The 27,717-nt window shown below is 38.5% G+C and overlaps 1 protein-coding gene across 1 annotated transcript in view; it reads right to left on the reverse strand.

The window, feature by feature from the left end:
• BRIP1 (BRCA1 interacting protein C-terminal helicase 1) overlaps positions 1-27,717 on the reverse strand; it is a 90,128-nt gene that overhangs the window by 45,918 nt on the left and 16,493 nt on the right. The window contains exons 14-17 of the mRNA XM_026048001.1: positions 11,673-11,832; positions 10,967-11,088; positions 651-763; positions 270-352 (exon numbers count right to left, since the gene is read on the reverse strand). Of these exons, the coding sequence (XP_025903786.1) occupies positions 270-352; positions 651-763; positions 10,967-11,088; positions 11,673-11,832 (478 nt within the window). The remainder of the gene's footprint in view (positions 1-269; positions 353-650; positions 764-10,966; positions 11,089-11,672; positions 11,833-27,717) is intronic.

Genomic DNA, 27,717 nt, shown 5'->3' on the forward strand with positions numbered 1-27,717 from the left:
CCAGACATGTCAGAAAGCAGCTTGGCTTATAGTACAGCAGCTGAGCTCCACCTGCTGACTACAAGCAACTCTGTTCTACATCATCTCAAAACACGTCAAGAACAGAGACACGTAAAGCATTCCCCAACGATTTTTAARCAATATTGTGCATGTCCATTTTTATTTTAGCTGTATATATATTATCTATCAGTTTTTTTGTGTGTGTGTATAATATTTTTGTAGTCTGTGTCAATGTTAGAAACTTCCCCAGAAACGTTTTTGCTTCTTACCAGTTATGTATTTATTAGGGTTAATCCGAAAGCGGTCATCAACTAAAATGAGAGCACCCCAATCATTCCTGTGTCTTATACACCTGTAAAACAGCAAGAAAAAAGAGCAGATAGAAAATCGGTGTGCATATAACCCAAGACTGTGAGAATTAGACAAGAATTAGATGGTTAGAAAGTGCTGAAATATAGAAGAAGTGTTTGTTTGTTACAGATGCAAAACTTCACTAAGTGAGTGCAGCACAGAGGTTTAATTTTCTTACAGTTTGCAAATTGACTATGATAAAAGCAGATGTATTACGTAAATATATAATATATATTAAAAATATAATATATATTAAAATATAAATGTATATATTTTTAATTAAGGTCAGTTTATCTCACCTTCCCAGGGCTTGGTTGAGAGCTCTATAAGCTTGAATTTCATACCAATGACTACCTGCTAAAAGGCCTCTCTTATTTTTGTGCTGGTCGTTGTACTTCCTCTTTAATTCAACCTGAACAGAAATCACAAAATATTGTTTCAAACAATAACTTGACACAGGGAACATAATGAGTGGGGCCAAAAGCAAACAATTAAATGCATGTGAAAATATAATAAGGGAGCTTCTTARATAAAATAACACATTATAAAACATCACTCCAAGGGCTTCCAAGTCTTCTTCCAAGTGCTATCCAGATCACAAGTAGAACTGATTATTCCAACTGAATCATTATTTGCTTTATACTGTGCTATGGCTTATCAATTCAACATAATGGTTTTAAGACTAAACTAAGTGCTAACCTCCTGACTAGAATGAAGAGCAGAGCACTGACTAAATGTTAGGACAAGCCCGCATCGGGGAAGATGAAAAAAGCCACACTTCTTCAAGTGTCCTGCCATGAACTTCCTTCCAAACCCCTTTCTGTCCACCAAGAAAATGAGCAACAATTTCTACTGTGGGTCACAAACATCTGCCCCAAACTGATCCCCTGAACTGCAAGGTTTGAGTTTGTAAGTTGCCAAAAAATGGGTCAAAAGGGAAAAAGGGAAATAAGGTATGAAAAGCACTCTAGCTTCTTAGATTGAGTTGGGAATTCCTCTTCTTTTGTGCAGTGTGAAAATACTATAATCTGCAAAAGAGAGGAGCTTCATAACCTATTATTCTGCAGCTGACAAAACAGAACTCTCTTGAATAGGGGTTGCAAGGAGCCGCGTTTCAAACATTAACCGGGAGGCGAGCGGCGGCCTCGTTGCACAACGCGGCAGTCACGAGCAGCAGCTCGTGTCCTGACCCCTGACGAAGGGACTGCGACGGGCTCAGCGGGGTGAACATTAATACCTAGAAGAAACATTCATGTTACTCACAGTTAACAAGAGGTAGATACGCTGTGGTTTAATATATAGACTCTCTCTTTCCACGCGTGGCAGAAGTGCAGAAAAAGAACCTGTGTAGCTGCACCACAATCTGAACTGGACACAAAAGTAGAGTGGCCGAAGAAATGTTTTAAGCTGCAACAATCTCTCCAGATTTACAGTGCCTGTGAGCAAAACTGCATTATTTTGCTTGCAGAGCTCTTCCTTATCGCTAGCTTTTGAGACACTAGGCAGTATTTTGGGGCTGAGCACACGCCAGGGGAAAGCACACACTAAGAAACATGGGTGTAATAAACTAAATTCAAAGCACTTAAAAAATAAGAAAAAAATCAACTTGTGGCCTGCTGAAGCAATAGTCTGTCCTGCTGCCATGCAAAATAGGTGGCCAGGATTGCAACTTGTGGGCTAGAGGAAGAGGAAAGTCTGCTCTTCTCTTAAAAAAAGCTGTCTTTGGCCACTCCAAAGACAAACCTGGTGTCAACCGCCAAAGAAACCCTGCCAAAGAAATCCTTTCTAGTCAAACTGCTAACTCCCCATTAAAAATGCCTGATCTGAATGTGAGCATGAGCTTCTTATCTGGACATTAAACACAGTTCTAAAATGTATCATCAGAACTGATTATAATCGGGGATGGGGAGTTGAATTATTTTCAAAATAAGCAAAAGGGAAGCTACAGCAGAAAGGGTCTTTCCATTGCTCTTTTGTAGAGTATTAACCTTTCTAAACTGACAACCGAAAGGACACGCTTCAGGAGAGAAAACAGCAGACTTCTAACCTCTTCTGACAGGTAACTTTCAAGTTGAATTCGGATAAGAAATTTTATTTTATGTACTTATGCCCTTTAAATAGCCTGTCAAATTTACAAATTCAATCTTTACAGCCAGAAAGTAAATTCAGTTTGATTTCACAGATTTAATATTTGTTCCAGTCACTCAGAATTTATTGATTGGCACATGAGGCTTTCTCTGCAATTTTCAAAACAGAAGCTGCTGTCTTCTGAACAGCTCAGGAACATCRAAGCCATTTCTTAAAAAGGAATTTGCACATATCTCTGCATTTCCACAAATGCAAATACAAATTAAAGTAACTAAAGGGTATTACCGAGTATTTAAAATGACACAATACATTCCTGTAAATATTTTGCATTGGTCTGCTAGCCCTGGTCAGTTCTCTAACAGTTTCCTCTGGAGAAGAAATTCAGTCATGGGCGAGTTTTTGGCCAATTGTAAAAAATGCATCTTTCCAATAATTTCTTATCCCTACCTACAACAGACTGGTGAAGGAATGTATAACTATCCGCATGCCTTACACTGACAAAACCACGACATTTATAATTACGTGCATAAAAACACTGAAGTAAAAGTGTCAGATCACCTATGCTGAGCTGCAATACCCCATAAAGACAATACACAACTTCCACAGTCCTCTGATACACCAGAGCATTATGGAAATTATACTGCTTGTGCAACACGCTAACAACAAATTTCCCATTTTTAAAATTAGGAAAAATTCGTATTCTCCTGCTTTAAATGTGCAGTGCAGCTTTTCTACCTTAATTTAAAAAATGGGATAACAGAAAGCAAACATTATGTTTTCTCACTCTAACCATCATGTCTCAGCATGAGATGACAACTTACATTGCTGAGAGTTCAGTTTTCATTATAAGTCTACTAAAGGTAAAAGGCCAGGGCATGTCATTTTAATGCAATCAGAATCTATTTCATTGTATAACTCTTCCATTATCAAGCATCAAATCAACGCCCAATTCAAAATGACATGTTGCATATGTGAAAAAGCCAGTCGCTCCTGCTAGCAAATATCCTAAATGTGCAGTAAAGCACGGGCTAGAAGGGATTAGTTAAAATGTCAAAAGACAGCCTTTTACTTTTACCTGTTCATCCTTAAAAATATACTCTTAGCTATGAGGCATGCTTTACAGACAAAGAGCTCGAGCAGGCAGCAGCACAAGGCCTGTGGCAAGCTCTGCCATCTTGTAGCTGTCACACAGATTAGTCTTTGATCTGTCTGGGAGGTCATGGTCACGTTCACATTAACTGAAGTCTAACAACATTATACCTGCTAACCGCTCGTTCTTTTAATGCTTAATTAGTTCGACATCTTCCACTATGGAATATTAACTGAGAAATACCAGCCAAAAAAAATAAATGCCATGAAGATTTTTTTTTTTTTTCCTTTTTATCGTTTGGAAAAATAGGTTGAGGAGGTTTGTGCTACAATTCAAATGTATTTTGGATTTTGTTTTCTCAATTAAAGTTATTAAAACAAGTAAGAGCATTTATTAAATTGGATTTTTGAAGTGTTGCTAAATCACAAGAAATATAGGTTAGCTGTGCTGAGAGCACTTCATGTGAAGAAACATGAGTTTACTCAGCATTCAAGAGATGCACAAAATAATTACGTGCAGTCTATGGTAATCAGGGTACAAAACTATCATTTTATGAGCGAGTTTCTCACACGGAGCTCAGAAGAAACTAGGAGAGATTTTCTTTTTACACCCCGAGATAACCTGCAAAGTTAAATACAGAAGTCTGCAACATCCCTTTCTAGCAACATGACAGGCTGAACTGCATGGATTTAAATTCAGCAAAACCAGGGTTGTACCTAACAACAGGTAAGAAAGGTGTAAAAATGGCAATCTATCATGTCTTACTAGCTTCTACAAAAAAAAAAAAAATTAAAAAAAATCAATGCTTGTGCAATAGAAATTACAGCAACATTTTATCCTTTAAATTGAATTCCTTCAGCTCTAGGATATAGAGCTTCTCCTTGTTCGGCAGCTGTAATTACAACTAACATGATAAGCAAATTTGAGTATATGATCTGCAGCGTCACATGTCTGAAGTCTGTTTACTTGTGAAAAGCTTTTAAGGAGAAAGTTTTAAGTGACAAAGAGTAAAGGCCAACTTGCTAAACTACTTAGTGGAACAATATTACAGACTTTGCTTCAGTAAAAATAAGCAGAAGGTCCCAGCGGACACTCGTTCAGAACCATTTCATCTCCAACCAAACCTTAATCCTAAAGACTTTATGACAAAACCAAACTGGAGAAGGTACACGAGGTATTTACCTTTCAGAATCAGAATACAGTAAATTGATTTATTAGTGCTGGTATCATCATATCAAATCCAAAGGCTAAATGGGCTGAACTACAGCACAATATTTTGCATTTTGTGCAATTTAAATCTATATAATGACTCAATAGGGTTTAGTTCATCTGGCAAAGAATCAAGACTTTCAGAGGGAGCCATTTGATTAACTGATTATAGGACTTTGCTTTTTAAAAACAGAGAAATAAACAAAAACCGCCAATCTGTTGCTACCAAGCCAGCCTTGCTCCATGACAAGACATCACTCCACAAACCACTTTAATTGTCCCCTGTTTCCCCAGGTCRATTAAAACGAGCCCCAGTTTGCAACCTGGGGACTGCAAGGCAGAGGACCCAGAAGTCTGATCCGGGAGCTGGTCCCCCCTCGGCACCACGGCGAGCACTTAGAGGGAGCGCTCAATTAACCCGCCGTTTTCTTTACATCAGCACTTAGCCGTGTTGTGACAGCCCAAGGTAAAGAAAGAACAAACTGATGCTGCTGATAGGAAAAAGGAAACTTGGCACAGGAGCGTTTCAGTACACGGACACAGGAGTACGGGATGCTCAGCCCCAGCGCTCGCCTGCATCTAACCTCCAGAGCAATAAAGAACAGAAAATGCATAGGTGCTTTCTAGCAATCTGCTGACTTGCTTCTTTGCCTTTAGGAGTGGGGAAAAAAGACATGAAAACAGACTGTTTGTGTTTAAAATCTAGTAATTCCTCACCTCCCCAAAGCAAATAAACCCCCCCATGTGGGCCCTCTAATTCCCTCTTCCACCACCTCAAAAGACATTAAAATGGTTTTAACCAAATCTGCCTTCTTAAAAATCTCATGTGTCCAGTTAGAGTYGCTCTTCCACCTGAAATAGCAATAGCCAGACTTCTCCCAGAACATACTCGCCATCTACTTCCCTCCTGACAAATGCCAAGTAATCATAAAAGTTTGCAAGTGCAGGAAAGTAAAGGACATGAAAACTCTTTTTTTCTTTTACATCCGAAAATCCTTAAATGGAAGTAGCATGAAATAGTGCAGCGTTTAACTTTTTTGTCCTCACTTTGAAAGCAGTAACAGCCTCTGTGAGATTTAAGACTAAATAATGTACGTGTAAAGACCTGGGTGAGTCGAGAACAGGCTTCCAACATCCTCAGCTCCTCAACAGAGCTCCTAGAAACCATATCTAGAAAAATAACATCTCAATTTATCAGCCCACAGCATTAAGGCATCACGGCAGGACATTATCTTCAAATGCTTCAGGCATCCCAAGTGCAAGCAGTATTGATACATACAAAGCAGTATGAACCATGCAAACGCCTACAGTTTATCACACTAGATTCTGTGTATGACAAAGATTTATTCCAGCTGTTCTACTCATCCTACCTAGCTAAGAATGGTCACCAGAAACAAAAAATATATCACTCTATTTTGTTTTCACACACAAATATTGCATTTTTTAAACAAAAAGCCACCAATCTATAGACACAGTAACACTGTACACTGTGGAAATCTGTGGTGGCTTGTTTCCTCTTTATTCAAAAACGTCCGTATGAGGTGATCACTGAAAGAAGAGAGCCCCCAAACTCAACAGCAAGCAACTATCTACTGCAGTCTACGCGGCCAAGGCCACCGCGGGGGCAGAGCGGCCGCAGTTCCATCCTGCGCAAAGCCACATTTCCCTTATTTTGAATTCACCAAGTATCTTATGACTAAATGCTTCCCAAGTATTCGCACTCTTAATCCCAGTGTTAAAGAGACGGGGAGCTTATATAATGTTGTAACCACTTTTAGTATTGTGAGCTACACCATGCGGCATCTCCGAGATCTTTAAGTTTTACAGTTTGACAAATCATGTAGCACATTCACCCCAGGCCCATCTACTCATCTCAGGCTTGTAGGCTTTGAGGGACTGTGAACAAGTGACTTGATTAAAATCTAATGCAACCAAAACTCTCCTCTGAAGAGAAAATTCAATCCATTTCCAGTGAAGCAGAAGTGAAAAAAATCAAACAGCTTCCCCTGAGGTACAACGCTGCTGCATACGCTCAGTGCCGCTGCGTCCAAGGTGAAGTGGTAAGTGTCAGTCATCCTTACAAATCCCCAAGGTGATAGCTTCACTTTTAAAGCTTTCAACATACTTTGACAGTAAAGTAAAAACTTAAAGGTCAACACTACTTGCTAAGGACAAGATAAACACAGGAAAATCACTTTTCTGATCCATAAAAAATTCCRAAGTAAACTATTAAAGGTAAAGGAAAAGTTTTGATTTGCTGTATTATTTATCCACAGGCTTAACTTCCGGATATATTCAGGGATGACTTCTGTAATCTGTGCCAACATATTGACATTCGCCTTGCACCAGTAAAAGAGAAATGCCATCCACTAGCCTTATTTGATAAGCTGAACTTAAATGTTACCTCTCTTCACTGCGACAACATTGCATTACATAGGATTTTATAGATACTCTCCTAAATGAATCCTTTTTTAAATTAAACCTGAATTTTTAATTTAAATTCATATGGAAGCGGGGCATGGAAGAAAGAGAAGTGCAAGTATATGAGTACAAATAAACACATTTACCTGATTCAGTTCTTACTTCTAAGAAAAACACATTACATAATTTGCCACAATGTCTGCCTTGCTGTTGGATGCCCTGTAAAGGCTTTTCTGCTCCCCACTTCGTATTTGTGATGTTTTCCATCATGTTTCACAACTTATGTTGCTGGAAACAGTGGAAAAAGCAGTATTTGCCATCAGAGTTCATACTTACTCTATAGYAGCTAAAGGAAATACTTCTCATTAATGGCAAACTCTGTTGCAGTTCTTGACTAATATCAATGCACAGAAAGCTGAGTCTTACAAAGTTTATTTTCTTTGTACATCTATTTATGTAAAAGGGCTTGAGTGCATTTTTCTATATATTTTGGTGGAGTTCTCTTAGCTGTTACATGATTAAGTACACCCTACTGTAGTACGATCAAAAGCATCTGGAAAGGTGGTAGTGAAGAAACGCTCTCTGGGAAAGTTAGCTTAATGCTTGCACTTCAGAGTCACCCATTATCAACATTTCATAGCAAGTTTCTTTATTTTCTGGTCCCCAAGGTAAGAACAGTAAATTACGACTGGAACTAAACAAGTCACACTTGGCTCCAAAATCAAATTTTCCTACCTCTAGTTTTAGCTCCCAGAGGCGGGCAGAGGAAATCCTGGTCACAGCCAAAGAAGTCATTTTTGGCTCTGAAATAAATTTTCCTGCTTTGCTAGAGCCAAACTCTACCATTGAGAGTACCATAGCTTAAAACAGTAATTTCATGTTGCTTTTATATATTTTGCTTTAGCAATCTGCTTCTTATGGAATATGAAACCATTCTCAATGCAGAAGTAGGGGGTTGGCCTCTCTTTCTTAAAACAGTATTGTTTATCCCCAAGTACACTCGAATCCTTTAATCACCACTGCTTCCCTAATGCTGACCAAGTGGTTTGGACACCTTCTCTTTAGAAAAATGAGAGATTCAAGATCCTCCGTGCCTGAAATTCCAAGCTGAAGCAACCAGGAGAAAAGTGAGATGATATTCTGAACAAGTTCTTGTTTTCAAACAAGCTAAGCTTATAGAAAATAATGCAACTTGTAAAAGCACAGCTATTTCAGGAGACTGAATGCTTGCCATTTAATACCTGCTGTAGTGTCATATGTTTAGCACAAACATATGGAGAAAATAAAATTGGATATTATACATCATACTTGACAATGAGATTCTCTCCTCCTCCCCCCCCAAGTAAAGACTGATGTCGTGATCCAAACACTGCAATTCAAAATATATAACAGRAGTTAATGAATAGCATGTTAGCATCAAATAACATGTATATGGGATTACAGACCTTTTTCTGTCACATTATTTATGTTCTCAAATATTACAGTTCACTGGTATTAGCATCAGGTTACAAATCATAAAACATATTTAGAAAGTAGGTTGATCACAGACGAGCAGTATTAGTGGAGATGAGCCAACATGAAACTGCCAGCATAAAATATAGGTCTCCAAAGGTACAATTCTACAAACCCTTATGGCTGAGCATAGTCCTGGTGATATTAATGGGATTACTCACACAAGTAAGAGCTGTGTGCAGGAGTCAGGGAGTATAGAACGGAGTCTGAAGAGGCCTGTTATTAACCTAAAAAGCAGACATGCAAGTGTATTTCCATGTAGCAACCTGAACACTTTTTGGCAATTTAAGGTGATCCCAGAAGTACATCACTCATGGATTTTTCCAAGGGAATTGCTAATCACTTGCATTTCCTACTTATAAAGGGATGTCATTATTAATCTGTGTATAAATTTCTTCATTCAGCATATATATCCAGCACTCATTGCTATATAAAGCAACAGCTGTACCTGTGATCATAGTTGTATAGAAGTCTAGCTTAGTTTTTATCATTATATTTAGAATTCTTTTCTGCCTACTCAAAACCCAAGCTGCTCTCAAATTTTCAAAGCTGGAATGTTTATTCAATATTTAATCAATTTTCTGACTAGTTCTCACAAAATCTAAAGAAATTCCAATCAACTATATCATGAAAGCAAATGTCTTAACTCTCAGAGACACTTTAATCATTTTGTTTAGGAACATTCCCTAAATTCCTAAAAAGAAAGCTGGACTGTACTATGGCCTCTAATGTTTAAAAGAATCTGGATTCTCCTATTTCTAGAAGAAAAAAATGAAACTCAAAAGAAAGAAATAGTTAATAGAAATATTGAAATAAAAAAATCGGCACTTTAAGTCAATTTTGACACAAAATGATCAGATAGACAAAAGTCACCCTAAAAGAAAGCTGTTCTGCTGTGTGCAGCAAATTCTTGTAAGAAAGAATTCATTTATCCTTCCTACAGATTAAAATTCCTTCCATTCTAGGGTATTTTTCTTTCAGATATATGGGTATGGTCTGTTGGCCAAGGAGGACTGAAGTAACAAACCAACATTTGCATTTGTTAACAGAGAATATGAGATAGGGTAACACAGTGGGTTGATGTAAACTTAAAAAGACCAGCTTCAGAGGAAAATGGTCTTCCTAAAATAAATATAGCTATATATACACATATAAATAAAATATTTTACACTCCAATCTTCATTACTTTAGGAACTAGCTGTTGATAAACTAGTTCTAGTTTCTGTCCTGACTGAACTAACATGCAGCTGAACCTCCAAAATTCCTTTGTATCATGCATACATTTCTAAAAAGCCCCAAATGAATCTTCTTCAGTGGAAAAGAGTGACTTCTCTGCTTCCTTCCTCCCCTAGTTGACAATCTGAGCACTAGAGGTTAGCAAGTGCACACCCTAACCAACGAATTTTGAGGTATCTGACAAACGAGCCTCGGAGCTATCCAAGCATCACCTAAGTTATTAAGCAAAAGACACACTTCTAATAATCACCATTTCCATGGCATGATTTAGGAGCAGTGCCACGCATCAGCCAGCTCCACAAATCTGACGCTGAGAGACCGGTGCCTGCCCTCCTCTCATCTAGAATTGATCACTGCAGTGCTTTGTGCATTACCCGATCTAAATATATACACTCAAGGCTTCAGCTGCTTGCAATTTGGCAGCTAGTGTTTCTATCCTTACTTAAAAATTTAGAGGTTTTGCTCAGTCTAATTTAAAAAAAAATCATTCAACATAATATTGATTTTCAGAATTTTCTTAACAGTAATGGGATGTAATGCCTGGATTCCCATTATATTTCATATTTGGTTAAATCCCAAGGAAAAATCAAATGTACTATTTTAAGATTAAGGAACATAATTCATCATGAACACAATCCACCCTTGACACATACTTTTCAGTTTAATTCTGTATCATTTAAAATACAAAAATATTGACGTTCTGGAAATCATTTCCAGGGAATCACAGAATTCCAGCCGTTCTGCAGATCAAGTATTTCCAAAATATCATTTCAGTGTATGCTTCTAAAATAAAGCATTTTAAACTCCAGAAAGAGCGCTAAATATTTTTGTATGCGTGTATTTTTATATTAAAATACAGTGTATTATCTTCTAGCAAAAAGGAAAATGTTATGGTTGAATAAGTGCCTCAAGAAAAACATACAAACACTGAGAGAACAGTATGTTGGCAGCCACTGCTACCATAATCCTGCCAGTCCTTATAGGATCTGGGGGCAAATTAGCTATTTTAAGCATTACATAACAGTAAAGTACCACTTCCAGCTAGTGTTGATAACCTACCTGCAGGTCTTTCACATTTGGGAACGGAATCCCTATGGTTACAACAGCACGGGCATTGTCATCGCAGAAATCCAAGCCTTCGCTAACTTTTCCTCTGCATACAGCTATCAGGAGTGCTCCATCTTGAACAAGCCAAAGAGGGATTGACAAATCATTCCCAGGGATAAACTGAGTATCAGAAGAAAGCTTCACCAAGATCTTAAAAAGCTAAGCATAATACAACATAACAGAGAAGGTGACCAGACATAAAAAGAGGTGCTTTACACTTAGACAGTGAGATTAATTTTATTTTGATCAATAATATTGAGATGCCGAATATCAACTAGCAAAATAAATTTGCATTGTATAATATTGGTACTTAATTATGCAAGAACCATGTATATCTACTACAAAATTAAAGAATTTAAACCTTACATTTGCATTCCAAAAGCCATGCTATTTATTCTCCTATATACTATCATTCTTTATTCTCTACACAAGTATTTAAATGTTTTGAGAAGAAACGTAGCTATGCAATGCACTTTCAGCTCTTGGAGAAGCTGTCGCCAGTCCACCACCCTGTTGGATGTGGAAATGCATGTCCTTGCCTTTCAAATGTCACTATTAGGCTTATGCATATCCTCACGCAACAACGTGAACAGCAGCTAATCCCCCTTCCATTTCTGAAGCCTCTTTATCAGCCTTTTTATATGTCTGAGGAACATACCTTTTCCTCCTTTACATTTTATTGCATCATAGTATATTTTCAGCAGTTCGTCAAAGTCGCTCTTTGCTCCTCCTTGGGGCTCTGCAATGACTGTCTTGACCTGCTCGAGGTTTCTCCACAAGCCAGTATGCATCCAACGATCTCTTAATTTGTCCAGCAGCTGAAAACCAACATAAAAGCAGCAGTGGAGGTCAATCACTCTGTTCAAATAAGCCMAAAATCAAAACACTTATTTTTTGTGAAATTAAAATATTCAATATTTTCATTTATCAATACAAATTTCCCTACYATAGAGAGCTCCGCAGCTACTTGACAGTAAGTATGGGGACCWCTAATTTTGCAAATTTTGCAATGTGGATTTTCAAGTCATCAAAGCAAGACTCTCTAAAACTACGGAAATGGTCAACAATGAGCATCCTCAGGCATTCCACAAAACAAGAAAAATAGAAATTACCTGCTGTTTTTCTGACTACCAAGACTGCCATATTCAAGGCTGAACACAAACTGTAAATTTATTTGACACTAGCGCTTATGTATTTCAAGCACCCTAAAATTTACAGCTTGTTTCACTTCCACCATGAACATAATGTATTGCATTATTAAAATAAATAAAATTGGCCATTAGCACAGGCTCTGCAGCCAGATGGATAGGGGTCATTTTGCASTTAGCAGTCACCACCCGCCCTTCTCTAAGTTCCTAGATGACATTTTATCAAAGTAGGGAGTGAAAGATCCATTCTTCCAGCTGGCACATTTGTCTGATGGTGCCCAGCACTGCCCTCAAGAAAGAGGAAAGGCAACCCACATGTTTTATAATGAACTGAGAAGATCTGGTTCAGTAGACAGAAAAAATACTTTAATTTACTCCTTTTACTGTCCAGTGATCCCTAGTGTGTCATTAACCGATGTGCAGTACAGTTACCTGGCTCCGTAAGTGCAGAGATTTTCAGTTCAGAATCTCTGCTGAGGACTGTGCCTGCGCTTCCCTCCAGCTCCACTTGCAGAGGTCTGAAACCTGCTCCTTGCAAACCCCGCACCAGGGCCCCGGCTCTCCCAAACTCGGCCAGCCGCCTTCACGATGCCCTGCAGCCAAAATCTGAAGCCTTGCGTGCTTATATGATGAATATTGCTACTAAAAAACCTCCCTCCTAATTCTTAAGACATTTTTTCTCCTTTGTGGGTCACCCAGCCCCTTTCAGACAAGTATCTCCGAGGTTAAGGTTTCTCTTTTCATGGGCAGCAACCACCACAACATCAAATATAGAGGTTTGGAGGAAAACATGCAAATTATTAATGAAAGTGAACATCTTTGGCAATAACAAAACAATTCATTTAATTCACACAAAAGCTATTACCTCCCCGATTTAATGGAGCTTGCTGGCTACGGAACCTTCCTTACAGGCAGCAAGTATGCACAAACACACACAATATCCCTGCTACAGACACAGCTCCTGCAACAGCAAGAATTAGGGACGCGATTGAATACAAATAAATAAAATATAGAACACACACATGTCTCAGGAGAGCTACGAATCAAGTGCAGGATTCTCATGAAAAATTATTTCACTTTGGTTTGAAAAAGTGCAAATGGGAGCAAGATATAATGCCAGGAATCACAGGAAGGAGCCATTAATGTCCAGAGTCAGTCACTTTTTCTACCCAAGGGAATAATAGTTTCTGCCATGCAAGGCAGTCTATATATGTTTTATTAAATCCTTTTAAAATGGATTCTCAAATGGTTTATTAACAAATGGATCCTCCTGCAGGAGAGCAGAAAATATYGTTAGAAAGAATCTGTCATCTTCCCATGCAGTGAAGGATGTTTACTTCAGTAGCTTTATCTCTTTTTTCCCCTTCTGCAATCTAAAAAAGCACCTGTAAGTTATGATGCATAGAAGCTACAAGCACCATCTCTAGATCTATCATCCATTCTTGTCATCATCTGCTTTTTGAGGCAGCTTTTGAAGCCTTCTTGAAGTCTGGGAATGGGAGAAAAGGTTTTCTCACCATCTCCTGGCATCATGCTTCACTGTTAGGCTAAATGCAAGGGAAAAAGGAAAAGCTTTTCCCCTTCCCATTTGCTGTTTTGCTTTATACACAGCCAGAAATTGCATTAGGGGTTTCCCATGTCATGAAGCCAGATCAAAGATTCGTGTAATGCATTTTGCCCTAAGGCAAGTTCATTGTAATTTCCAGCACCTTAAAGAAGGGGAGAAGTTTAACTGCAGCAAGCCTCCCGCTGCAGCCCGACGTGGGAACGCGTGTTTCCTGCAGTATTCATTACCCCCTGACAGCAACTGCTGCAAAGCAAATACCTGAGACTGAGGGAGGGTCTAAAGGAAAACATTCTAACATGATGAGTTACTTATTCTGCTTTACAACTCCCTAGCTCTTGTCCTGCTACAAGCACCTGTTCCTAAATTTCTTTACACAGAACAGCCCTTAAATATTTTAGCACGGGCTGGTGTAATGAATGGATTGCATCTTGCCACTAAAGCTAAAAAGAATGACAAAAACACTCCCTCCATCAAAAAGTGCTCAGGGAGTCTGTGGAATACTTGGAAATGTAACAAGACTTTCAAGAGCAGTACAGGACAAAAAGGGATAACGAAGCCACACTCAGGACCCAGGCTGCTGCCAGAGTAAAATAACTCCGGCTTTATGGGCTAGTTTAACAACTATTAAGTATTTAGTGACTATTGCTGATTGCAATTGTATTGTCTCCTCCTACTTTTCTTCAAAACTACCTCCTGTCTTCTTATTATATTAACATAGTAACTTAACACAAGGTAACATGTAAAAAATTTACACAAATACTCTCTTAAAACAGACCATGATTTACACCGAAAGGAAAGCTCTCCAAACTTCAGTATTTTTACATCTTGTTTTATATAAGACTTCTTTAATGATCTGAGGTTCACTTTCCAATGTTAAGGGCAGTTGGGAAGAGAAGGAAATAGCCATTAGTTTTCCTTAATAAAAAAAAAGGAAGGGGAAAAAAAAAAGAGAGAAAAATCACCGTATTGGCACCATTGTTAGTGCAAAAAGTCAGCAATTCTCACGGGACTAACATTGATCTAAAAGCCTTTTCCCATGCAGAGCTCTTCATGTGTTTGCTACTAGAATTTTCTTTTTGAATAAGCACTGCTTCAAATCCAAGCGTGTCTCCAGTGGGCTGGAAACGTGTTTGAAGGGTCAAATAGAAGTCCTAGACACAGTCAGCATAAAACTTCAGGAATGGAAAGCAGAGGAGTGGAGGCAGCCCCGGGCCAGCAGCAGAGCTGCTTTCACGGGCACCTGTGGGATGGGACCTGCAGAAACCACCCGGCTCCCCACGAGCTAAGGGACGCTCCAGGATCCACGGAGATGCTGTAATGCCCTCATGTGATCTAGAACTTGGTTAGCTGAGTTTTGCCCTCTGTAAAATTTCTAATTAATGCAGCATTTGTGTTTCAGCAAAAAAACAACATGTGTGAAAAACAAATACCGTTTTTCCCTATATGAAGAGAAAATCCAGGCATGCAGATGCGATGTCAAGAAGAAATAGAGTTTTCTTGTCTTACACAAAAATGGTTTCCACCATTTGAACTGTCTGAGAAAGTACAATGTTTTGCTCGGGTATCACAGCATAGCCAGAACTGCATCAGCTGCCTCCTCTCTACCTTTCAGGGAGGAAGAGGAGGGAAAAAACAAAGCAAAGCAAAACCCTACAGACTGTGACAGATCCCTCTTAACATTTGAGCTAGAGAAGACATCAAATTTTCCACAAAAGCAATTCTCTGATGATCCCAAGGCCCAGATGTTTTTATAATACATCTAATTCCATAGGTATTGCATTACCTTCAGTAAGCTTTCAGGAGGCAGTTTGCTGAGTCAGCTGGTTGGTTACAGCTGAAACTTTTTTGCTCCAACCGYTCTCCCAATGGTCTCAAAGCCCTTTTCTGTTCAGTGTGGTGGTTAATGACCGGGTCCAATGCTCTACTTTTACTTTAAAGAGTGAAATTTGTCTCTGTACCAGTGATAATTCCAAAACACATTCGGTCATTGAACAAATGCGCTTAGTCTTTTGTTTAAACTGCAGTGGTCTTAAAGTGGAATTTCAAAGGAACCCTGGAGAACAGATCTGATCAGACTCCATCCACTCTTTCGTATTGCTTAAACATTGGTGTTACSTCTAAAAACATTTCTTCAAGATCTAGGATCGTCTAGAAAGGTACATAATTAGTAAAAGTCATTTTAAAGCTCCCTGAACTACAAAGTTGCCAAGCCTCTGTATTAAAAGACCTCAAATCCTCTATGCAATGGACCTTGAGGGCTATCAGAGCTCTTCAATTTGGGGGAGTAACAGTTTACAGCAAAGGCAATACAGTGACAAAGGAGTAGTCATTTAATTCTGCATCTACCTTTCCCTTAGATTTTTTAGAGGATGTGTTCTAAATTTGCTCCTTTCAGTCACGAGTCATTGGCCGAAGTGGGGAACTAATTAATATTTCATCTTTTTTTCCTTTCCTTCCTAATAAACCCGCACACTTTTCCAGCTGTGATTTTATCTTCCACTCAGCACACACACAAACATGATGCCAAAACCTTGCTTGACACCCAGGCCTTTGCACTGCATGAGGCAGGGTTATACCAGCCAAGAATAACTTAGACCATTGAATTATTTAAGCAGTTGTTTGCACTCAATTAGATTTTCATGAAAGGTTAAGCAAGAGACAGTCACAGAAACATCTTCATGTGTAAGGGAGGTATCCAACATAATACAGACAAGTATTTAAAATTAATTATTCTGAACGATTAAGCTAATAGAAATCCAGCCATTCACGAGGAAGTACCTTAAGCATCAAATTACATTTTCTGCCTTTCTCACTGTCACACATTACACTTCCTTAAAAAAAGGACACTAAAATATCGGTGCTCAAAAACGTTTCATTTGTGCAAAACTATTTTCAAAATAGACAWTTGTTGTTCACATAAATGGGAAGCTAGAAAAATACCAAATACACATAAAGCACACACAAATCATGCCATATTCTAATTGCTTCCATTACAGGTTTAGCCAGTACATAACAGGGATGTTACCTTTACCTGCATGATCTCCTGCGCTTAAGAACAAGTGATTTTTTCCTTTGTATGCCAAAAATAAATCAATTTAATACAGCATTTTAAAGGAAGCAAGCYGCACTGAGTTATTCTTATCCATGGGAGGAGATCCTTCCTTTCTCCAGGACATTTCCCTTACTATTTATTATCACAATTGGGCTACCACAGGCAATGAAGAGAGGACTTCATTTACGAAGTACCAGCTCCAGAACAATTTCTGCCTGATCCCTGTTCCCAGAGTGCCTGGGAGGCTCTGTAACTCTAACTCCATAATTGCAAAATGGAAAATACAAGAAGAACAAAACAAAAACCTTTTTTTTTCTGGAAAAGAAAAAAAGCATTCCATTGTAAAAGCAATGATTAAAAGAAAACTGAGGGCACAGTATGTTCAAAAAAAAAAAAAAAAAAAAAAAAATAATTTCTTTGTCTTAAAAAAAAAAAAAACTAGGCAATACAAAGAGAAATTTTAATGTGGAAAAAAAAACCTCTTAGAAAAGTCTGAAATAAAAGAAGAGATTGGGAAGGAATGAGACTAGATCTTATGCTCTTGAGTACAACTTCCAGGCACATTCCTCCCTTTTTCAGAAGCTCTCCTCTTCAGCRGATAGAGGAGATGGTCTAATGTGTATTTAACAGCTAATCCTTACCATTTGTCTTAGCAAAAAAGCAGACCAAGTGCGTTAAATAAAACCGTACCCATTTAACTGCAAAAACAGTTAAAAGGAAGGAGATTTTAAGAACTTAATCTTGTGCAGGAAGCCACGATTGCAAGAATAAAGTGAAACTGCTGAAATAGATCATCACTTAGCATGTTCTCCTCTTCTAAATAAAGTTCCCTTTTATCAGAAAGACCTCAGCCTCAAGATGAAATTCAAGAAGCTGAAAACCTCCATCCAATTCATATTTATTCTGACATTTTGCATTTCTTCCACAGTTTTGACGAGAGATCACACAGCTTTTCTTAACAGGTGGTCTCTATCACGGAATCCTCCAAGCACCTCCCGAGAGAGCGTTGCCCTCAGTTGGAAATCTCTATTTCTGCTGCACGTTGCGTTGTGAGAGATTTGGCACTTCGGTCTCTCATACCATAGCTGCACCACTGAAAACCTGCTTGAAGAACAAACTTTCTAAAACAACATAGATGTTCAGAATCCCCAAGAAGTGGCGTGGAAAAGTGTCTTTTTATGTTTTTAGCACTTTATGTGCTGAGGTATCTACATAAGCTAGGAAAGATGGGGTAAAATCTGCACGAGCCCAGCCACACCTGGCAGGCACACAGTGTTAAAAAGGAAAGAAAGAAAGAAAGAAAAAAAAAAAAGATAAAAGCAACCACACAGCTCAACTACATAATTAAACTAAATCCTGAACATGGTGAAAAACTCTGTATTATGAACAAGATGCTGATCACCATGTGCACACTCCAGCACAATAGAAGGTGAATAATTCATAATCATTTTGGAAGMAAAAGTATGCATCACTCAACTTGGGGGAAACACTGGGGATTTCACTGGTATGATTTTTCTGTAGGGACAGTGACAAAGTGCCGCTCACCAGCAGGAAACTGAAGCACTGAACTGTGTTCCATGTGCCATAAATCAACACTGCAGCCTACAGGATGTCTCTYTGGTACCAACATACCATCAATTTTTCAATAACCTCCTTAAATAATGGAATACGTGAACGGCGACAACAGTAATGAAAAATGAAATGTTTTGCACACCAAAGACTCTAGAATAACGTGGCTAATATGTTGCTTCTACAGTTAAAGAAGCTTTTCATATTAAATCTTTTTTTTCCAAAAAAAATTAGCATGCTTTACCACAAAACAGTTTGGATAGCCTTTGAAGTATTCAGCCTGCGCTCTTCCGCAGCTGCTTCTAAACAACTTGCTTCAAAACAAGATTTCTTTTGAGGTTTTAAAATTAACCAAGACAACAGCTTTCTGTGTTACAAGAACCTTTTGTACATTCACCCTAGGCTATCGCTGCCCTGCCACTTTCTACTGAGAGAACAATTTCCACACAGAGAAAGCTCTCCAGCAAGATCCTTCCTAAAAGGAGTGCTTAAAGCCGCTTCTGAATCAAATACAAAACAATTATTAACTAAAGAACATGTATTCATTAATGGGGTCAGCATCCTACGCTGATGTCCTCTTCCTTACCCGTCAAAAACAAGTCCAGCCATCTTTGACCTCTTTTTTTCCCCCTGAATAAAGGCAGGGAAGGACGAGGCTGTCGTCGTGACACATCAGAAGTGAAGCGGTGCCACGTGGGAAAACCGATGTGAAGCAGACACGAAGTCCAAGGCCACGAGGGCCAGCGAGCGCCGCGCAGCAAGTCGGGGCTGTTAGATGGATGTCATGGGGAAGTGGCTCCTCCAGTGCGTGAGGAATAGCACAACGTTGCTTTGGATCTGCTACACTCACCAACAGAGCAAACAGTTTTAAATGGATAGCAGCATTTCAAATCCGTAGCTTCTAATTTACCTTGTAAAGAGGACTAATGCTGTCTTTTGCAAAACTGTTTTAATGCTGCAAAGGCATCTGCTTCATYTGACATCTTACCTTGTTCATTAATGCATTAATAATAAATTGCAAAGATTGGAGTTTGAACGTAAACATCACAAGACTGTGATCTGTCTACTGGCACATTGATTTTCGCATCTCTGTCACACCAGGCAGTGAAACTCTCAGAAATGCCAAAGAGACCAGGAACTCTGTAGGTTGCAATGGTACAGAACAATAGTAAGGTCAGAGTAACCCGTGCTAGATGTACCTTAGAAAAAATGGTGCTTTTATGCATTGTTCCTTATTAATAATTACTGTTCAAATCCTGCTTTCTTTTCCTTTTGTTAAAAGCTCTTGAGGGAAAAACATGTTGACTCTAATTGCTATTTTCTATTTGGATTCTTGTATTCACAGGCTGAGTGCTGCACATTTCTTGTCTGTGAAAACTCATTTCCAATGCAGTTGCTACTTATATGGTAGAAAAAAATATGCAAGTAAAAAGTGTTAATTGCAATGGAAATTATAGCATGTGCTAACTAGATGCAACAATTCAGCTTGCAGCATTTTGACAAGGCAGAGCTCGAAAGTGATAAACAATAATAGATTTTTAGTTTATCTTCCTGATGCTGTATGCTCAGGGTATTTAAGCTAACAGTGTAATAAAATATTAAACTACCCTGCTTTCAGGGTGTGAAATTCACAAGGAAAACACTCATCTACCACTATGGCATATAATTTTTTTAGACATAATATCCAATAATCTGCCACAGACTGTCGCTACAGATTCTACTTTATATGATGTGCAGATGCTACCAGAAAGTATCTGCTTGATGTAAAAAGCAAGCGCCACAGGGCACTTGAATAATTGCAAGTCCCTTGCTGGTCACTGTAGCAGTTCAATAAGCCACTGGAAGTCTATTTGTTCATTCTTCACAGGCAGTAATGCAAGAAGATAAGGTGGCACCAAACCATACCTAGAAGTCTCCCTGGAGCCAACGGCAGTGAAGTGCAATTAACATTGCAATTAACATCCCAGCACGGGCACTGTCAGAGGCTGCTCCGCTGAGCTCTAGAGGGGACAGTGCGCAACGCGTCCCGTTACGGTAACTCCTGCACGTGAACAGCAAATGGCTCCTCTGTCCTCACAGTTCTCTCTCAGGTGCACATCATGAAATGAACTGCATGTTCTAGTTTGAAAAATGCATGTAAAAATACACAGGTTTATTTCTTTTTAGGAAATGGATCAAATAATCACATATCCTGATCTCGGGCAATTATGTGGCTCAAAAGATAATCTTTCCTTTCACATCGTTTACGTTTTATAAGAAAAAAAAATTGACATATGCACAACATATCCACACACACCGCACGTGTATACATGCACTTACATACACACGTTCGAACATAAAGTATTTCATTTTCAAAGTTTTGTTTATACGTAGTACTTTTAGGTAAGTCAAAAAGGGACGTTTTTATCTCAAATGAAATCAAGCCGTGGGGAAGCAGACATCTTTATGTTCAGTCACCCACACATAACCGATGCCTCAGAGCAGCTACCTATTTCATTCCTGCTCCACAGACTCTTTCTTACTGCTCAGTAACTATTGCATAATTCTCTCTAATATCTTTTTTTTTTATGTCCAAGACAAGGTTTGTTTCTTTGTGCCCCAGTCTGAACACTTGAATGCCACCGAGCGCAGAGCGTGGGCAGGAGGCTGCAGCTTTGCTAGGAGGCTAGGGGCAGATTGCAGGTAAGTCGAGACGCGGTTGCCCAACCTGCTGCTGCCACCGACGCTGGCAGTGTCAGCAGGCTGCTGTCACACCTAATTTAGCAACAGGACTGGAACTGGTTAGGAGAAATAGCACAGYGAGGCGAGCCATGATCCTGTAATTCATACAGCCAAAGCCGGCTGCTTTCTCGGCATGTTTGCAGAATGTTCTCAGCTGACTCGCTTGCTATGCAGGGGGTTTTGGAGGAACAACAGAACAGCCTGGGGCCTGACAAATACTACCTCAACTAAAGCTATGATGGTATGGTCATGTAAACAAGGATAATTTAAGCTCCCATGTATAACGAGACTAAAGATCTAATTTTAATAGATTTTTTCTTCAGTGAGCCTCTGAAGAAACCTTTATCAGAAGAAAGGTAAACACAAACAGTCTCCGAAAGACCTGCCCAGAAAATAAAAGCACAAGTTTGAGGCTGAAAGTAGAAACATATGGACCAGAAGCACACGGAAATTGTTCAGTCTTACAGATGTGTAGGACTAGGGGGTGACAAGGGCTTGGATGACCAGTGATAGCCCAGCAAAGATGGACTAACTGTGGAACGTGGCTGAAACCAAACCCGTTTCCGAAGGACGTGGTGCCGCACTGCTGGCCTTTATGGAGCGAGAGCGGATTCTTTCTGGGTTATTCTGCCTCTCTCCTTTTATTCAAGCCAAACCCCTCATGTAGCTCCATGTTGTACCTCTCTTCAAGCAAAGGTTCTGGATCTGTCTTTAGACATAAACCACCATCCTGTGCTGTCCTGCACGTGCGGTGAAGGCAGTTTGTAGATAGACACCCAACTCCCCCACCAGTCATAAACTAAGAAAAAGGTGAAGCTTTTACCCTAACCGCAGTCACAAACAGCATGATGCCCTATGATGTCTGCACAATAAAGGAAATTATACATTTGAAGCAGCAAGATAAAGAGTATTAACTATGTTTTCAAATCAAAAGACTACTACAGAAAATCCTAACAAGGAGATAAAAAAACCTGGCTTCTTGCTGCAGTGCAAGCGATGGAGGCTACATGAGTGCTCTACGTACGCTCAGCGTAGAGCGAACGAGAGCCTCTCATCCTCATTTATCGCAAACAAACCTCTTAACCAAACACTTCCTGCTGCTCTGTTACAATGGAAGGAAGTGAAAAATCTGTTACCTCTATTACCTGGTCATTTCTCTTCTGACTTGCCCCTACATCCAGTCTAGGAGCCTATCACTCTGTTTAAGAAGGAAAATATACATGGTGCAGCTAATCAATTCTCTGTTTTTTACATTCTCTAAGAAAAGATAAAATTCATGCTTGATACAGCCCAACATTCTTCCTGATCTGCTCTGTGAATACCCCATGTGGATGGTCAAAATCCAAATCATCCATCAGTACACCAAGCAATGAAGAAAAAGAAACCTCAAGAAATTAAAAATATTAAGTGAAATGTAATAAATCTTTATAACAAAACACTTAAGACTTTTAAARCTGATATTTTGCAACACTTCAGTTATTCTTTTGGTTTGTAATTCAGCACTACCCTAGTTTTCTGATTTAAAGGAAATATTTTTGCTGTGGCCTCGCAGATTATACAGAAAGCGATCTGGCAGAGGTGTGAACTGTCAGCTCCTTCTTCAAATATAGCTTGGCACAGTAACTCAATTGAACTGACGACATGAAAGGAGGCGGCTTACAACAGAATTTGAAGGCAAGGATTATCTATCTGGTTACATAAAAAAACTCTTATCTAATTCAGTTTGTGCAAGTGTCACTATTCCTGCTGTGACTGCCCTTCCCTGCTTTACACAGTATAGCCAGAATGGCCTTCAGTGCCTGAGGCAGGGGAAAAAAAGGGACATGATGATTTTGGGGAAATCTTCCATTCTACACAGTGATTTTTACATACGTCTTTTCACTATGCCCAAATCAGTGGAAAACAAACAAAAAGCCTGACTGGAGACTTCAGAACTCACATTAAGATTTACAGGAGCCACTGTAGCTCTAAGAAGTCTTAGATAATGGTGCACTCTGAGCTTAAAAATTGGCCTTTTGGATAAATGCAMGGGCCCCATAGTTAGACAGTTTATATTACAGGCATTTAAACYTTTAAATGATGGGGGGGAAAAAGGAGAATAAAATTTAAAGTAAYGATGTTGTGTATGATTAATGGGAACAAAAACTCCATAAAACATAAAGAAGGTAAGATAAGGATCAGAACAAAATACCAGTGCAGGGTAAGAGTGGAAAACAAGTGATGAAAAACCAACAGAAGACAACAAGTAAAATAAAACTCCATCTACTTTTATTAGGTACAAATGCTGAAATGCATAATTTTTGAGTCATTAAAATTTGGCTTTTTTAGACTAATTTTCCTCAAATTGTGCCTCATCGGACAGAAATCACTTTACTGAGATTTTCATCAGAGTGAGGCAAAACGCACCGCTTTGGAGTATGGCAATAGCCTCTCTCTTCAATCAACATTAGTCAAAAAAAGAAAAAGAAAAAAAGAAGAAGAAGAACAAGAAGAAGAAGAAAAAAAGGGTCATTTTGGTGTCATGGGACCTACCTCAGCACTCTGAAAGTCACCRGAAAAACTCCAGCGACTTCCAGGGAGAGACGTGAGTGCTGGGGAAGCAACAGAGTGCTTTTCACATGTTGTTTAATTACTCTTCCATCATTTTGCACTGTTTTTATTGTTAGGTACTTGCACATAAATTGAGATAGCAAGAACGACAGAATTCTATTCCCTAGCGTCTTTCCTTGTTTTTAGGGTTTCTTACATACTGTAATAGCACCACTGCAGCTGTTCAGCTCAAATAAATAAGGCTTCTGAAGTAAGAGAATGCCTTTCCCTAGAGAAGGGCAAGCAAATGCTGTGCAGAAAGTATCATTATTAATTTACAATTATTTCATAACTTACCCCTGATATGCCAGCCTGGTTAAAGGCTTCGTTTTCTTTTCATCCCAACCAATGTGCTGTTGGATATTAGCTGTAGTTACAAAAATCTAAAACTATATGACACATTAAAACATTTTGCTTTCTTCATCTTTTAAAGCTGTAACAGTGTAAACTGCATTCTGTAACATTAAAATGCTGTAGAAAGTTAATATTTTTGTCACTTTCAAGAACACATTTCTATCATTAACTGTAGTGGGTGCAAACAGTWTCTTACATCCTGCTAGTGTTTACACACTGGAGTAAATCTCTTCTCGAAGCTCTCCTACAGCTGTCAACAGGAATATCAGGGAGAATGTTACTCCTGATTACACATTTATCCCAGCATATTATGCATATATGTGCACCTAATAGGGAAAGTGTAAGCAATCTTATGGAATCCAACCTACACTACAAGATAATTTCCCGCAGTAAGTACTCTGCAACGAGTGAGACTGCACCACCCAACAACTGTCTGTGGTGCAAACAACTGTTTTCCTATTCAAATTCACCTTTTTAGCYACAGAAATCTAATAGTTTCTAGTATTTTCTCTATAAGCACTGCAAGCAAAAGGACTCAGTGGAATGTTTATCTCTTATCTGGATATTGTCATTTTACTGTCTCAAACTTCTTAAAACAAGCTTTTCACTAGGGAGGAAATCAGTCAGCATCAGACCTAGTGGGGAAACCCTGCACTTGCTCAATGTCTATGGCTCTTACACAGTTCCAGATGTTCAGAACATTAATAATGCACTAACTCAAAACCTCTTTTTGAAACTTTAGAATGTGCAAATTGCATTAAAACCTCTTTGCCCTCATTAATGGTATTGTTACAATCCCCGCACTCTGGAAAATGTTTTTTGGCATTTGTTTAACTTTGTGATATTGCCATTTACTCATTTTAACAGCCAGTGCTCAAATCTTAATGCTTTTAATAGGCCTGGCTAAACAGACTACCATCTTTTGTAAATTTATTGAAGTAATTTATTAAATAAGTAAAAGTTGTCAGAAGGCAGTTTTTTTATTGATGGTAGAAAAATGGGTTTCTTATAATTTATTTACAAAACTCTGCCACAGGAAAGTTTTAGAAATGAAAATATTCTGTTCTTTTTTCACCATTATGACCATTTCACTCCTGGCCACTCTGATGCAGACTTCTTAAAATTTTGTTTCTAGCCACTTTGCACAAATCAGTTAAAAGTTGCAGTTAAAAGAAAGGGTGCCTGTCCTAAACCATGAAAAGCCAGACATTCAGAATTAATACTGAAACCATATCCCCTCCTCAGCCTGTCATATATAGGGGTGGCACATTTATGTCCAGGCCAGGAGACAGTATATGCAGGGACCTGGGCTCATATCCAATGCAGACACACTGCTGTGCAATGCTAGAAGAGTGCAATAATCCGAGGTTAAACTGAGGTCCYTTCCTTTCACTGCAAGTAACTACCTAGATGGAACTGGAAGATTCTCAGAGGCTGCTTGAAAGCAACACAACCTAAACCCTTTTTCCCGGTCAACACTGCTCATGGAGTTAAGTGGAGTAAATTAATATCGTTAAAGCTTAAAGTTGTGTAATRCTGACAAGAATGGTAAGTCAACAGAAGAGTAAGAGTTTTCTATGGCCTCAGTACACTTTTGGCTGATACTTTCCTGAAAAGGAAGCCAAACCACTAATAATAGGTGTTTCAGTTCAAATGCAGTTGCTGTCATCCAGTTCTCTGTTCTTACTGAAGAAAATATGATCAGTCAAGATGTGTAAGAAAATGAGACTGACYGAATTCCAATTCTGAACTAAAAGCTCCAAAAACAGTAAGATACAGGAATTAAATGAGAATTGCAGCATTTAAGTGAAGAAAATTAATATATAAGTATCGCTAAACCCATGCACACAGTCTGCAAGGAAAATGGCAAATGCAGTGCAGCATTAATTGGTCTGCACCTACACATGAACAGTTGGGACTTCCTTACGGACACAGCGCAAGGCAATGCCAATTTATGAGGAAGGGTATCTGTTAGTAACAGGACTGAGACTGCCAGATGTATTCAAGAGTGAGTACTGAACAGTCAGGACCCAGATCGATTTACACCAAACCTCTCACATTGCTTATTTTGCAAGGAAAATTGCCTCAAAAGTAAGAGGAAAAACAGTCAGGTTATGCTCATTATCTTGAGCTCGGAAGCGGTGGAAAAAATAGCAGGAACCGGTTTGTGCTTTAGACATAAAGCATGTTTTAGAAATAAAACAGCCCCTCACTCTGCATATCAGGCACAAATTTTCTGGAGAAAGGGATGGGTCGCTTCTTCCAACACCAGCCATTCAAAACCAGTTACTGGGTACCTACCGCCAACAGTAACACATCTGAAAATGTTTTTGTCTGAATACTGATAAATGGTATCCTGGGCACTAGAGCACCAAATAAAACTGAGATTAGGGGGGAAAAAAAAAGTCCAGAATGAAAACAAAAAACATCATTTGTATAGAATTAGACTTTTCTCAACCGTTCACATTGCCTGAAGCTGAAACAAGAAAGTAGCTCCCTGCTTTCCAAGCCCATACTACTGAATCAACTTCACATACTCTACAAGAGAAATGATGAATGACTTTTAAATCAAATAAAGCCCAATCTAATCTAGTAATTTATGTTTTGCTGAGGCATGAATATTAAAAAATGCTTTATCTTTCTAACAATAGCAAATTCTCAATGCTATTCTTGCATTCTGCACATTTGGATTAAAAAAMAATCCTTACCTACACTCTTGCAAGTACTATTCAGCAAAACAATTTAACCTCCCGATTATTTTTAGTCTGTCATCTCCTTGTTTGTTGACTACTTCTGCTAGATTAGAAATTTTCTTGTATTTAGAAATCTATTAATTTTTGATTAAAAGGTATAATTACTAGAAAAATGATAAACTATAAAAAAATTTACATAAATGTTGCTTTCGAGTTATGGGTCAACAATTAGCCGACAAGTTAATCAACAATGGCTATCAGAAAAAAATAACACTATTATCCAAAGATTACAACTTATTTTGTTAAAAATCTACTAAAGAAAGGTCAGTTTATTCATCATGATGGATTATCAGTAAAATTTATAAGCATTAGCATTTTTCTCCTTGCTAGATACCTTGACTTTGATATGACACATATTGAATGAATCATCCAAGATGCAGGCACCAGGCAAGATATATCTTAATGCAGACAGGTCGGCGACATCAACCCTAATGGTCCTTATCTTAATCTTGTTTAAAAGCATCTTAGATTTCTGAGTAATCTTTTCACCTCCTGATATTCTCTTTTATAGAGTGTTTTTGCTGGAGTTGCTACTGATTTTAACGTAAATACATTTTTGTTTCATAGTATCACCAGTTTATTTTTTTAGTAATGCTAAAATATATCTTAGTTTGCAAATTAGTAAATATAAGATTAAGGTTTTTTCATGTATGTTGAAGTGATAGCACTTCAACTACAGAAATGCAGATTTGTATACTATTGTTGGTTACTCCATACGTGAAACATGGCATCACAGCTCTTTATAAAACAGTTYAATGTATCAGATGAAGAGATGAACATCCGACATAAGACCTGAGCTGCTCTTACTGCTTTCTGCTTTTCTCCTTCTCCTATAGTTGCCTTATTACACAAAGAAAAAAATCAACAAAAAAGGGGGGTAACAATTGAACTATTTTAACAGTCGAAATATTGGCAGATATTCTTTATTCCTCATAGTTCCTCATGCTAAT

This window comes from Nothoprocta perdicaria, unplaced genomic scaffold, assembly GCF_003342845.1.
Source record: "Nothoprocta perdicaria isolate Ctin4 unplaced genomic scaffold, notPer1 scaffold_50, whole genome shotgun sequence".
NCBI lineage: Eukaryota > Metazoa > Chordata > Aves > Tinamiformes > Tinamidae > Nothoprocta > Nothoprocta perdicaria.